General features: G+C 36.1%; 1 protein-coding gene across 5 annotated transcripts in view; it reads right to left on the reverse strand.

The window, feature by feature from the left end:
• The window catches only part of TTC37 (tetratricopeptide repeat domain 37), an 84346-nt gene that overhangs the window by 17410 nt on the left and 52245 nt on the right, over positions 1 to 14691 (reverse strand). For all 5 annotated transcript variants that reach the window (XM_021084543.1, XM_021084546.1, XM_021084545.1 and 2 more), the window contains 7 exons: positions 13895 to 14019; positions 12966 to 13089; positions 8909 to 9130; positions 7751 to 7823; positions 4838 to 4891; positions 4546 to 4657; positions 2354 to 2482 (listed from right to left, as the gene is read on the reverse strand). In XM_021084543.1, the coding sequence (XP_020940202.1) occupies positions 2354 to 2482; positions 4546 to 4657; positions 4838 to 4891; positions 7751 to 7823; positions 8909 to 9130; positions 12966 to 13089; positions 13895 to 14019 (839 nt within the window). The remainder of the gene's footprint in view (positions 1 to 2353; positions 2483 to 4545; positions 4658 to 4837; positions 4892 to 7750; positions 7824 to 8908; positions 9131 to 12965; positions 13090 to 13894; positions 14020 to 14691) is intronic.

The following is a 14691-nucleotide window of genomic DNA, read 5'->3' on the forward strand; positions in this document are numbered from 1 at the left end:
CTAGGGGGCAAACCGGAGCTGCAGCCATCCGCCTATGCCTCAGCAATGTCAGATCCAAGCTGCATCTGTGACCTACACCACAGCTCAAGGCAACACTGGATCCTTAACCCACCAATTGAGGCCAGGGATTGAACATGCAACCCCATGGTTCCTAGTCGGATCCGTTTCCACTGCACCACAACGGGAACTCCACGTTCAAGTCTTTATTATATCTTTACTAATTTTCTGTCCAATTGTTCTATCAGTTATTTAAAAAAAGTGTTCAATCACTAACTATAATTATGAGTTTGACTATCTCTCCTTTCAGTCTGGTAAGTTTGTTTCAGGTATTTTTTCATGACTTTTCTACCTATTTTATTGGAAAATACAACACAGATTTTATGTTTTGCAGCTTTGTTATTGGTGCCTAAACTGTCCTCTTGAGGAATTGATCCCAATGTGAAATGACTCACCTTATCACTGGAAACATTCTTTACTCTGAAATCTAATTCATTTGAAATTAACATGGCCATTCCAGTTTTCTTTTCTTTTCTTTTTGCTTTTTTAGGGCTGCACTCACAGCATATGGAAGTTCCCAGGCCAGGAGTTGAATGGGAGCTTCAACTGCTGGCCTATGCCACAGCCACAGAAATGTGGATCCGAGCCGCATCTGCGACCTACACCAAAGCCAGATCCTTGACTCATGAGCAAGGCCAGGGATCAAATCCGCATCCTCATGGATACTAGTTGGATTCGTTTCTGCTACACCACAATGGGAATTCCCCAGCTTTCTTTTAATGTTGGCAGGGTATAATCTGTTCCCATCCTTTCACTTTTAGGTTATTTTGTCTCTTTATTTTATCATTAAAAAAATTGATATACAGCTGATTTATAATATTTCAGGTCTACAGAAAAGTAATTCAGTTTTACATAAATATATATATATATTCTTTTTCAAACTTTTTTCTATTATATGTTATTATAAGATACTGAATATATATACATAGTTCCCTGTGCTATAAAGTAGATCCTTGTAGTTTATCAATTTTATATATAGTAATGTGAGGTTATGTTTGTCTTTATACTCAATTATAGACTTACATTTTATGTTTTTTTCACTTTTCAAACATTTTACTAAAGTATGGTTGATTTACAACGTTGTGTTAATTTCTGCTGTATTTTATATTCTTTTCCATTATGGTTTATCACAGGATATTGAATATAATTCCTTGTGGTATACAATAGGGCTTTGTTGTTGTTTCTTTTTTTTGTTGTTTTTTTAGGGCCGCACGAGCAGCACATGGAGGTTCCCAGGCGAGAGGTCCAATCAGAGCTACAGCTGCTGGTCTATGCCACAACCACAGTAATGCAGATCTGAACCGTGTCTGCGATCTATACCTGAGTTCATGGTAATGCCAGATCCTTAACCCACTGAGCGAGGCTAGGGATTGAAGCTGCAACCTCATGGTTCCTAGTGAGATTCGTTTCTGCTGGGCCACAACAGGAACTCCTGTTGTTGTTTCTTTTAAGCAGTATGTATTTGGCTCCTGCTTTTTAATCTAATCTGTCAATCTGTTCCTTCAACTGGGGTATCCAGACCATTTATACTTCACTTGATTATTGATATGGCTGGGTTTAACTCTACTATGTTTTCTCTTTATTTTATCTAAATGCTCCTTTCTCCTCCTTTTTTGGATTATTTTCTATGTCCCACTTTTTCTACTTTTGTGGCTTATAAATTATAACTATTTTTTTAATGTCTACTTTAAAGTTTAGAGTATCAAGTACAGTTGGCCCTCTGTACCTTCAGATGTGGAACCCATGGATATGCACAGTCAACTATACCATACCACTTTACATAAGGGACTTGCATATCTGTGGATGTTAGTTATCTGGAGGGGTCATGGAACTAATCCCCCAGGATTACTTATAGATGACTCTAATATTATACCACTTAGAATAGAAAAACTTTACAACAAAATATTGCCATTTTTCTATCCTGGCCTTTGTGCTATTGTCATATGTGCTTTAAGCTGTCAATTACATTTTAAAGAGATTTCCATCACATCATTTGTGGATCTGCTTCTAATGACTGAGTTTTCTTCTCATTGTGAGTGATATTTTTCTGCTTGTTTGCACACATATTAAGTTTTAACTGAATACCAGATACTGGGAATTTTACCTTGTTGAATGTTGGCTATTCTGTATTCCTGTAATGTTCTTTATGATCATTTTAAGGTTTGTTTTTGAGTTTTGTTAGATGAGAATCTAATAGTCTTTTGTGTAGGACTAATTGTGCCTATACCTTTTGGCAATATCCTTCTGAGTACTTTATCTTTAATATGTCATGTATCAAATGCTTTTTTAAACTTACTTGAAGCAGAAACAGCAGATAATAGTGCCAAGTATAAATCAATCCTCTTTGGCTGAGTGTTTTTCACTAGAGCCAGTTTATCATCAGCATGACAAGCTGCCATCAGACCAGCCCAGACAGCAGGGTCACCTAAACACAGGAAATATAGTTAGAAGGCTTGTCAATATAAACATGTTGCTTAAAAACTACCAAGAGATGAAGGTAAGAATTTACAAATACCAAAAAAATAAAAATAAAGTAAAATAGTATCTCCAGAAAAATTTTATTTTCTTAAAGAGAAACTAGTTCATCCTTTTTTTCAGAAGGCACAGTATTATATATATCCTTCAATATTTGTCATTTTTCCAAATGTATGAGAGGGTAAGAAATATCCTCACTGGTTACCTCAGTTGCCTAAAGTACTGTGCTACTGGGAAAGGTCAACTGAACTTTTAACACCAAGGGCAAGTCTCAAAGGGAAATTTGTTTCATCATTCAGTCCCTATGTTAAAGGCTCAGTCATAGGAAAAGTAAGATAACACAATTTCTCAGTCCTTTTTTTTTCTTTTTAGGGCTGCACCCATGGCATATGGAAGTCCCAGGCTAGGGGCAGAATCAGAGCCACAGCTGCCAGCATACACCACAGCCACAGCAATGCAGGATCTGAGCTGCATCTGTGATCTTCAACCTACACTGCATCTGCGACCTTCACCCCAGCTTGCAGCAACAATGGATCCTTAACCCACTGAGTGAGGCCAGGGATCGAACCGGCATCCTCATGGATACTAGTCCGGCTCTTACCCTGCTGAGCCACACCAGGAACTCCAGTTCCTCAGTTCTTAAAAAAAGTTTGAGCCAAAGAAAAAGCTCAAGACAACTCCATTTTACCTATGTTCTAAGAGCCACACAAGAAAGTCTCCTTATCATTCCAAGTGACACTGTTACGTGTTTTATATCCCGTCATTCACCTGATCTTTCCTTCCTTCACACCTTTAGCGGAAGAGGGCAGGCCCAACAGCAGTGGGATGAGGAGGTAATAAAATAGAGCATGAGTATAATCTCCTCTTTCCAAGAAAGATAATTGTGAAAAGAAAAAGCTGGACTGGCATTTGGAACTTAGAAGGTTTTTTTTTATTTGTTTGGTCTTTTGTTTCATAAGTCATATTTTGCAGGTTAATATTTACATGGTTAATATTTCAGTTCTGCTACCCTTGAAAAAACAAATGGATAATTTTAAAATCCCAAATGGAGTGCTAGTTAACAATATAGTCATTTAAACATACTTTTTAGCTCAAGTTTAATTTTTTTCTTATCTATTGGTTCCATTCAAAAGACAGCTTCTATCAAATGTCTGAAATATATATGTATCCATATTACAAAATAACTTCTGCCCAGATAATGAGTACCTTATTTTAATTAACATAGGACATAATCAAATCCAGAGTAAGAAAATGGGGAGCACTTCCTAAAATTTATGATAAGATCTGATTACTATGTAATGAAAGGCATAAATGACTGAGTCTTGGATCTGGGTTTTAAACCTAACGAGGCCACTAGTCAACTGTGCAGCTGCTTTTCCTCTGGAGCTGATTTCTATAAAATAAGACACCTAAATTAGATGATGGTTCAGGAGCTCTCAGGTCTAAAATCCAATAATTTCAACTGAAGTGCACTCAATTTCTAAATATTGACTAATTTCTAAGATTAAGTGAACAACTCATTTAAGGATCTTAGGGTGTTGTATAGTTAGGGTATGGTATAGTTTAGATTCTGGGAGGAGGGATGAGTCTAGTTCAGATGAGACCAGCAACTTGGCAGTTCTAATAGTTACCACAGAAGACATATCTCCACTCTTTAAGGAGCTAATGACACACACACAATAACTGAATATGTTTATTAAATAATTCAGTAGCTATAAATAAACCTCAATAAATCAGACTGATGGAAAACAGAAATAAAACTACTTCTTGAAAATACTTAATTCAGATTTTCAATAATGGTCAATAAAGTATCTTTAAACAGATATCCCTTTGAGCCTGCTTCAATAACTGATTATCTCTTAATTATGAGTAGCTGAATGAAGATAATTAAGTGATATAAAAATCTTTAAATATTTTAAAATTCCCTTATAAAAATATAAACGTTGCGTCTTTAAGTCGCAAGTGCAAGATGGACAGAATCCTAAATAATGAAATTGATAAGATTGTATTTACCTGGAGAAAGGAGAGCTGCCTTCTGAATGGTCTTTAGGGCAGTATTTTTCTCATCTTCTGCTGAGTTGCTTCCCATAGCCAACTGATTTACTGCAGTGTACAGTAATGCCTTCTACATAAGAGAAAGGAAGGGTGAAAACCAACTCTTTATAGTTCCCTGACCTTCAAAGTGACTAAAAATAGTACTATACTGGATATGATATGATTCCTAGGCCTAAGAAGAAAAATTACTCTTTCATCAATAATACTATTTAACAAATAGAACACTTCTTTTGAGCTGGGGCAAACTAACCTTTCCATGATTTGAGTCCAGTATATGAGCCACATTTCCTGCTACGGCACCGCCCTAAAATAGTAAACAAATGATTACTTAGATAAATGCATAACTTTCACGAAAAAGTAAATATTAAGACTGATAAAATCTTTACGCTAAGTCATTTGAAAAGTTTGATTTTATCCCATTTATAACTTTGAAACTCCTTAAGTATCAACTTATTATAACTGCTTTAAAATACCAGTTTAATATTTTTATAAAAGAAAATCTTTTCTATGATGCTTTAAAATTACTCATTAAAGGGCAAAAAGTTACATGATTTTACAGTAGTAACAAACAAATATACAGTATTCTAATAATATACAAGATTATGAAACAAAAACTGAATAAAAAAAGAGAGGCCACAAAACGTATTGTAAGATAAATTAGCATGATTTCACTTCATGAAAATACAGTATTTTTAAAATGTCTACACTCCCTCGTAAATTGAGTAACTAAAGTGCAGAGCATCATGAAGCTCATTACTGCCTCAATGCTAAAAATAAGGAAAATATTTGTACCATCATATATTTTCATAAACTCAATTTAAAATCCTTAATTTTAAAAAATTCAATGAGATATTTCACCTGGAAAAGAAAGTGAATTTTAAGAATAACTTCATATTAAATCTGAAGTATACCATACTCCTCATTTTACATCATAGGTATGTCAGAAATGGGAGTCCCTGTTGTAACACAGCTGAAAAGAATCCGACTAGGAACCATGAGGTTGCGGTTCGATCCCTGGCCTCGCTCAGTGGGTTAAGGATCTGGCGTTGTCATGAGCTGTGGTGTAAGTCGCAGACGCCACTCAGATCCTACGTTGCTGTGGCTGTGGCCAGCAGCTGTAGCTCCGATTTGACCCCTAGCCTGGGACCCTCAATATGCCACAGGTGTGGCCCTAAAAAGACAAAAGCAAAAAGAAAAGTATATCAGAAATGTTTTCAAAAACCATATTTAGCACACAAAGAATGCTAAAAATAAAATGATCTTCCACGTTCTCTGAACAAACCAATTCACTGCAAACAACTAAAATTGTAGGATAAAACTTTGCTATTCAAGTGTGGCCCATAAACCAGCAGAATTAACATTATCTGGGAGACAGTTACAAATGCAGAATATCAGGTCTCACCCTGCAACTACTGGTTAAAATCTGCATTTTAACAAAATTATCAGGTGGTTTCATTTGCGCATAAAAGTTTAAGAAGCCCTGTGATAAAAATAAAAAGCATGTATTCTTAAAAGCACTGGACAGCTGACAAGATATTAATGACTCAGCAGGCCAAATGTAAAAGGGAAAACTGAAATCCAGAGAGAGAAGCCAATTCTGCATTTGAAGATTCTAACAAATTTTAATCTTCAGTCTGAAGGACTTGTGGGCTAGTGGGACAGGAATTAAAGGCCAGGGCTCACATAAGGAGGGAGTAAATAGGAAACCCATATCCAAATAAGCTGAGCCCCTGCCCCTGCCCCTGCCCCTGTCAAGGGATATACACTCAGATTAAAAGTAAATCAGGATAAACCAGGATTCAAATGACCTTGAAACCCAGGCACACAGTAGCCTGTCTGGTCCAGAAACCTCAAGCTATAAACTTTGTTTAAGGTGGTTCCAGATTGGTGGAGCTCCCAAGTACCTGGCAGAAAAAAGTACAATTTCTGTAGAAATGTACCTTAATCCTAGGCCTCAAATTACTTCGACAAATAATCTTCAAGTTTACACAGTCAGACAAAAATACAGAGCTAGTGTGATAACCAGTAAGAATAAGAAACAAAACAGATGCACAAAGACTTCAGATATTAGAATTAACAGACATAATAAGTGTTCAAAACATACTAGCTACTACCATTATGCTTACCAAATAGTTACAAGAACTACAAAAGGATATATTAACCACAAAAGCTAACAAAATACTTTATAGGCTCCTGAAAATACCTGGCTGTTACGAACTAAAATACACTGAAAATCCCTTTTATCAATGACTTCATGTTTAGATTTACGTCTTCTGACATTTCTTATCTTTAAGAAGCTTTTATGGCCATGATCATGGCATGTGGACATTTCCAGGCCAAGGATCCAACCTAAGCCACAACAGTGACAATGCTGGACTGATGTTGGACTGGATGCTTCACAGCTAGGCCACCGGGGAACTCCCTAAGAAGCTTTTAAATAAAACTATCTTTCGGGATTCAAAAACACAACAGCTAATGCTCATTAAATGGCAACATTACAAGTTTAACATTATTATCATTAATATAAACTACATATGTTCAAAAAAGTCCACCTCCTTCTTTGGATCTTCCATAACACCCATGGAAGTCCATGGAAGTGATATAAGTGACATCATATGGTATCTAACACACGGCACAAATGAACCTTTACACAGAAAAGAAAATCATGGACTTGGAGAGCAGACTTATGGTTGCCAAAGAGGAGGGAGAGGGAGTGGGATGGACTGGGAATTTGGGATTAATAGATGCCAATTATTGCCTTTGGAATGGACAAGCAATGAGATCCTGCTATATAGCACCAGGAACTACATCTAGTCACTTATGACGGAGCATAATAATGTGAGAATAAGAATGTATATATGTACGTGTGACTGAGTCACCTTGCTGTACAATACAAAACTATTCACTGTAAACCAGCTATAATGGAAAACAGAACACTGTAAACCAGCTATAATGGAAAAAAATAAAAATCATTAAAAAAAAAGAGTACATGGAAGAAACTCAGTATACTTACTTGCTGAATGACTAATGGAAAATAGCATTAAATAACAGAATGCTCTTGTTGTATTAATTATTTTCCAAAATGATAATGTTAATACTTTTAAATTATTTACCACATCGTAAGTTATTTTATCTTTTTGCCAGAATTTAGAATATTACTCACCTTTGCACTTCGTTGAGTATACTGAGCAACCACTCGGGACAAGAAAGACCAAAGAGCAGGATCAGCTGGGTTACTATAATGATCATCAAAAGCATAGGGCTTAGAGATGGGAGTTACTTTAACCACAAAAAAGTACCAAAAAAATCAACATTTTATCTGGTTTCTAAGTTAAAAATCTTTTAGACATCTAAGTTCATATTAATCGTCCATGTATGGTTGAAAGGGCCTGAATTTTCAGAAAACATACTTTATAGCTTCTATATATACCTATAGTCTGTGCTAAAATAAGAAAGAAATATCAGCAACATGATAATTACAAAGCCAAGAGATCCCATTAAGAAATGTATCCAATTAAGTATACACTCTGAGAGTTCCTGTCACGGCCCTGCAGTTAATGAACCCAACAAGGATCCATGAGGACTCGGGTTTGATCCCTGGCATCGCCCAGTGGGTTAAGGATCCGGCACTGCCATGAGTTCTGGTATAGGTTGCAGACTTGGCTCGGATCCTGTGTTGCTGTGGCCATGGTGGTGGTGTAGGCCAACAGTTGTAGCTCTGATTCGACCCCTAGCCTGGGAACCTCCATATGCCACAGGTGCAGCCCTAAAAAAAAGACAAAAGACAAAAGAAAAAAAAAATACACTGTGTACAAAGAAAATACAAATCTATGAGAACTGTGGAAGGAAAACAAACTACAGATACAACACTTAACTATTGAAAATAAAAAAAATAAATAACCACCACTGCTAGCAGTGATAACAACTTTCAATTTTCCAAATTTTTAATACATCAACAAATGCCTGTGTGGCCGAAAATTCCTAAAACCATCAAACTAGAAAGTATCAGATAACAAACTGACAATATCACAAATTTGAGAATTTATAAGGGATTTTATACTAAAATAAGGTTTGGGCCTTAGTTTGAATAAGGGCAAATTTCTGTTCTGAATCCCTGTATCAAGTGAATTTTTTGTTTAAATCCTCATAGGTGAAATAACATGTACTGTCAGATACCTGATCCAATGTACAATTTCATAAAACCACAATTTGGTTTCCAAATATATATGTTCACCTCATTGTATAGTCTTAATAAAGTCTAAATGTCAATGATAACCTCATCAAATATAATTAGACTCCAAGTTCACATGTACGGACTTACCTGTGAACAGCTTTAGATGCTTGTCTCTGCACTGCCACACTGCGGCCTTGCAGAGCATAAATTGCTGAAGTAAGAAGGCATCTCTGATAATCACTGTCTTTCTGCTTGACATGTTTCAGTAACTCATTAAGTGCAGCTTTTGATAGTGTAGCATCCTGCATTGCCAATCCTAGAGCACACAGGGTTTGAAGGCTTTCCGTGGTTGGTTCTTTTAAGATAGAGCTGTAAATGTATTTTTAATGTCTTGTTACCCATGAGTACAATAGTCTGTAATTATTAAAACATATTTAACTTCTAGAAGAAAAAACAATTTGCTTAAGGATTCACCAAACTATAATCCAGCTTTTTTTTCTTTCTTTCTTTCTTTTTTTTTTTTTTTTTTTTTTTGTCTGTTTAGGGCTGCACCTGCAGCATGTGGAAGTTCCCAGGCTAGGGGTCTAATCGGAGCTACAGCCAGCCTACACCACAGCCACAGCAACAAGGGATTTAAGCCATGTCTGCGACCCACACCACAGCTCATGGCAACACCAGATCCTTATCCCACTGAGCAAGGCCAGGGATCGAACCCGAATCCTCATGGATCCTAGTTGGGCTTGTTTCTGCTACACCACAATGGGAACTCCCTACAATCCAGCTTTAAGATAAATATGAAACCAAATCCCTTGGACTCTTTTTTCCACCCTTGATTTCTAGGAACAGTAATTTCCCTGAATATCTAAAGCATTTAAAAGTACCAATGGCCTTTCACAGAGCACCAATAGCTGAATTTCTTTTCTAGTCATTTTATCTAAGTTTAGAAACAAATACACACTACAATTTCCTTGGGTCTCAGTTTTAGGTAAATGAGAATGATTTTGCTAAAACTTTTAGTTTCAATAAAATCCTGAGGAGTTCCCGTTGTGGTGCAGCAGAAATAAATCCAATTAGTATCCATGAGGATGCAGTTTCTATTCCTGGCCTCAAGCAGTGGGACAGGAATCCGGCATTGCTATGAGCTATGGTATAGGTTGCAGACGCAGCTAGGATACTGTGTTGCTGTGGCTGTAGCATAGGCCAACAGGTGCAGCTCTAATTCGACCCCAAGCCGGAGAACTCCATGTGATATGGGTGCGGCCCTTAAAAAGGAAAAAAAAAAAAAAAAAAAAAAAAAAAATCCCTACTCTAAGACCTCATTTTTGTTATTCTTAAAGAGCTTCGTCTTACTGCTCTGTGATAATGAAACCAGAGCTATATATAATAAGTACAAACACAACCTATAATTGCCATATTCCAAGTGAGTATATTTATAACTGAAGGAGAAATTAAATTTTGTATTAAACATCCAGCTTTTTTTTTCCTTCTTCAGATGTGAAATTTGATTTAGCCGTATGGAGGTAAAAGTCAATAATGCTTAGGAATTCTTAATAAGTGAAGAAAAACTTTAGCTCTCTACAAATTTAATACTTCTAATAATAATTATGAATATTGTATTAAAAAAGGAATGTTGAAAAATTTTAATCAAGGTTTATTAAAGTATAACAAATAATTATAACACATACCTATCACTTTGTCTTTCTATCATTTTATGGATGGGGAAACAAACTCTTTAGAATTTGATTTTGACAAACAGGTACAAAATCATGAATTTTCATGGGAGCAAATGTACTTAAAGCATCCACAGTTTTACATCTTTTTTACAATAAGGGCTAATAGATGCAGGCATCCAAATACGGAAAAATGTCAATTAGTCACAATCATTTCCATCAATACAAATAACCACATAAACAATACACTGTGACTTTAAAAAAAAAAAAAAAAAAGCAAGTAGTAAAACATAAACTCCAATATTAACAATAGTAGAAGAAATTCTAATTTGCACCTTGGTTCAAAATGGAGAAAACCTGGAATTCCTGTCGTGGCATAGTGGAAATGAACCCGACTAGGAACCATAAGGTTGCGGGTTCAATCCCTAGCCTCGTTCAGTGGGTTAAGAATGTGGCATTACTGTGAGCTGTGGTATAGGTTGCAGACGCAGCTCAAATCCTGTGTGGCTGTGGCTGTGGCCGGCAGCTGTAGCTCCAATTTGACCCCTAGCCTGGGAACCTCCACATGCCTTGGGTGTGGTCCCAAAAAGGAAAAAAAAAAAAAAAAAAAAAAGGAGAAAACCTATCTACCCTAATATTTATTAACATACAAAATCTAAATCATTACTGAAATGACTACATCCCACCAAGCTAACATGTGCTAAATGCATAGTACCTGCGTGCTGTGCTATACCTTATGCTACAGATTTTACATGCAGTTATTTATATCATAAATTCTTTGACCACGGTAACAAAATTTTTCCCCTTAAGTGTTGAACTTACTCATATTCCTCTTAAATAAGCACCTAGGACACTGCTTAATTCCCAACATATGAATGCCAAACAGGATCAACAAAGAACTGGTAACTGAATTTTTCACAGAAAGTCCAAGAAAAGAATACCAAGGGGCAGGAATGGAAGCAGTTATTAGTATTAAGTCTGAAAGATGACATGCAGAGAATCAAAAACAAAGACAGAAACATAGATCAGATAAAATACCTAGCCTTGTATCAAAAACACCAATAAAAGAGGTAAAGGCTTTTTTCTCAAAAGATAAGGGGAAAAGAATAATATCCTATTATTTTCCCCCATATCTACCAATGTTACTGTTTTAAATAGTAACCCAAGACTAATCTAATTGTGTCTAATTTAGAGTTACTTTTGCTCCTGATACCTGCAGTAACATATTAGCATCTATGAATCTTTTCCCCAAGCCATTTACAAATTTGGATTCTCTGAACATGTTACGTATAGCCTTATATTCACATTACGTGAGTATATCCATGAAAAGTAGAAGAATTTTAAAATTGTGATGGGTTTTCTTAAAACAGCTAAGAGGAGGAGAAAGAACTGCCTATTTATTATATGAGAAAATTACTTTAATCAGGAAGGGACCAAAGTGTCACAATGAATAAACTAATATTGAGCTTATCATACACAAGTCATCTTTGTTCCCCTACCTTTGAAGGGAACATAATTTGGAGACACAGTAGACACTTTTGCAGTTTTCACAATGATTGAGGGGTGCTATTAGCATTTAATGGACACAGGACATGGATCTAATCTTCCTGCAGGGGGGAAAAATTCTGTACTAATGAGGATTCATACCACTGAAAATGCCTTATAAAGCACTCATTGGAAGTTTCCTTCGTGGCTCAGCGGCTAACAAATCCAACTAGGATCCATGAGGATGCGGGTTTGATCCCTGGCCTCAATCAGTGGGTTAAGGATCTGGCGTTTCTGCAAGCTGTGGTGTAGGTTGCAGACATAGCTCAGAACCCATGTTGCTGTGGCTGTGGTGTAGGCCACTGGCTGAAGCTCCGACTTGACCCCTAGCCTAGGAACTTCCATATGCCACAGGAGTGGCCCTAAAAAGCAAAAGCAAAAAAAAAAAAAAAAAAAGCATTCATTGATAACCACTGTCCAATAGCATACATTAATCATCTTCTGGTTTTGAAGGAATAAAGGTCGACTTTCTCAAAAAAATTTTTTCAAGAAGTCAAAAAATATGATATAAATAACCACAGTTATCAGAGACTTACTAAATTTTTTCAAAAACATAGAAATAGTTACAAGTTATACCAACATATTTATTGCTGAAGACTCAACTTTAAATGAACTTTATTACATTAACTTGAAAAGGGAAGAGGCAAAAACTTTTTGGGGAAGCCACAGGACCAAAAAAACCCAGTTAAGACTGACTTTATTAAAATTTTATGATCCTACCAGATCAGGTGATCAATCCTTCTTTTTAAAAAAATAATTAATAAACACAGACTACAGAATGGTTTTGAAGAATTGGATGGATCCAGGAGTAAGATTTACGCATGATCTTTATCTCCACCTATGACTGTCAGTTCAGTACCAGTGGGTCCAATCCTTTTTGTTCACCAAAAAGTTCATAAAACATTAAGAACTTCATTTGACATTGCACCAAATTTTAACCCAATATTTAAGTATCTGGTCATGTTAAGTGTTGAGGTCAATATACATACCATTTAAACAGCAATGTCTTAGCTACATCCATTTTTCTTTGTTTATACTCCGTTATTGCCAGAGCTGTCAAGATATGAGCTTTGTCTTGCTCTGATTCAACAACAGACAAGGCTCTCTCATAGGCTGTTACAGTGTTGGAAACAAAAACAAAACAATATAAAAGCAATTCTGACAAACAGGAAGAGTTTTCCTTTCCTAATCTTATTTTTCATAAAAGTCCAAAATTATGTCTCATTATTCTCTTGCTCCTAAATGGATGGAATAAAAACTTATAATAATCTAACTTGGTTTAGTAGTTCCAAGGTGATTCTGAGGATATCATTAGGCTTGTTATATGACACTTTCCAAGGTGCATCTTCAGAATCTATACAGAAATCTGGGTCACTATCTTTAAAAGAAGTTTAAGCCTACAGTCATTGAGATATCAACCAAACTCTCATGCATAGACCAGCAGCTCCCTCAGGCAGTAAATACATACAATGAGCTGCATACACATAGGATGGGCCCGTATTTGTGAAAATGCACTCAATAAGCATTTTTGGAGAAACTGAAAGACATTACTACTAGCAATGGTTAAGGTCTTCCTCTATAAGAAATGTACACTGAAACACTGTGGAAGAGTAAAGACCTACTTTCAAAAGCTACCTCATATGTGTATCATAAGTAATCTTGGGCCTCTGTTTCCTCATACGAATAATAAAGGTAATCCTTAGTTCATGATACTGCCAGAAGGACTATTCATTATGATCATGGACTAAATGAGAGGAAAAAAGTACCTAGTATCATTCCTCATGCCTACTGAGATTTAATAAACACTGCAACCACTAGCCCCATCTTAATATTACATTGTACCTTACGTAAACTCATTATGATTAAATTCTACTAAGCTCTGAAAAAGTAAGATGTACCCTTTAAGCAACATACTTACCTTTGCTGCTCTCCTTATACAGACCTTTCATAAATAAAGCCAATGCGAAACCTACGATGTCTTCTAACTCCTCAAGGGGTGTTGACTTAAAAGCTTGGATAGCTTTATCATATTCACCAATGGAACTAAGAAGCAAAATATGTTACTTTTAATATCAAAAATCACTTTGGCTTATGTCATCAAAATGTAGAAATATTATCACACTCAGTTTTTTTAACAACTTAACCTACTTCATCTATCAGTGTTAAAGCTGTAGAAGAGACTTACATTAAAATAGAAAGCATATCACTTATTTTAAATGGGATGTACTAGGTGGATTTAACTTCACACTTTGCTTCTTTTAAATTATATGTGAAAATGACCAGTTCTGTTAATTACAAATTTTTTTCATTTTTAATATTTTTATTCTAATTTTATAAGCAATAAACTTAACAAACTCTTAAGTTTTAAAAATAATTTCAAGTTGACTTTCATACAGAAGTCTAACTTTTTAATATTAATACATTAGTTAAATATTACCCTCTGAGCATGGTTCTAGTATTTTTGACAAGTTTAACAAGTTAAAATCAAACCTAGGAGTTCCCGTCGTGGCGCAGTGGTTAACGAATCTGACTAGGAACCATGAGGTTGGGGGTTCGGTCCCTGCCCCTGCTCAGTGGGTTAAGGATCCGGCCTTGCCGTGAGCTGTGGTGTAGGTTGCAGACGTGGCTCGGATCCCGCGCTGCTGTGGCTCTGGCGTAGGCTGGTGGCTACAGCTCCGATTCAACCCCTAGCCTGGGAACCTCCATATGCCACGG

The sequence above is a fragment of the Sus scrofa genome, chromosome 2, assembly GCF_000003025.6.
Source record: "Sus scrofa isolate TJ Tabasco breed Duroc chromosome 2, Sscrofa11.1, whole genome shotgun sequence".
Lineage (NCBI taxonomy): Eukaryota > Metazoa > Chordata > Mammalia > Artiodactyla > Suidae > Sus > Sus scrofa.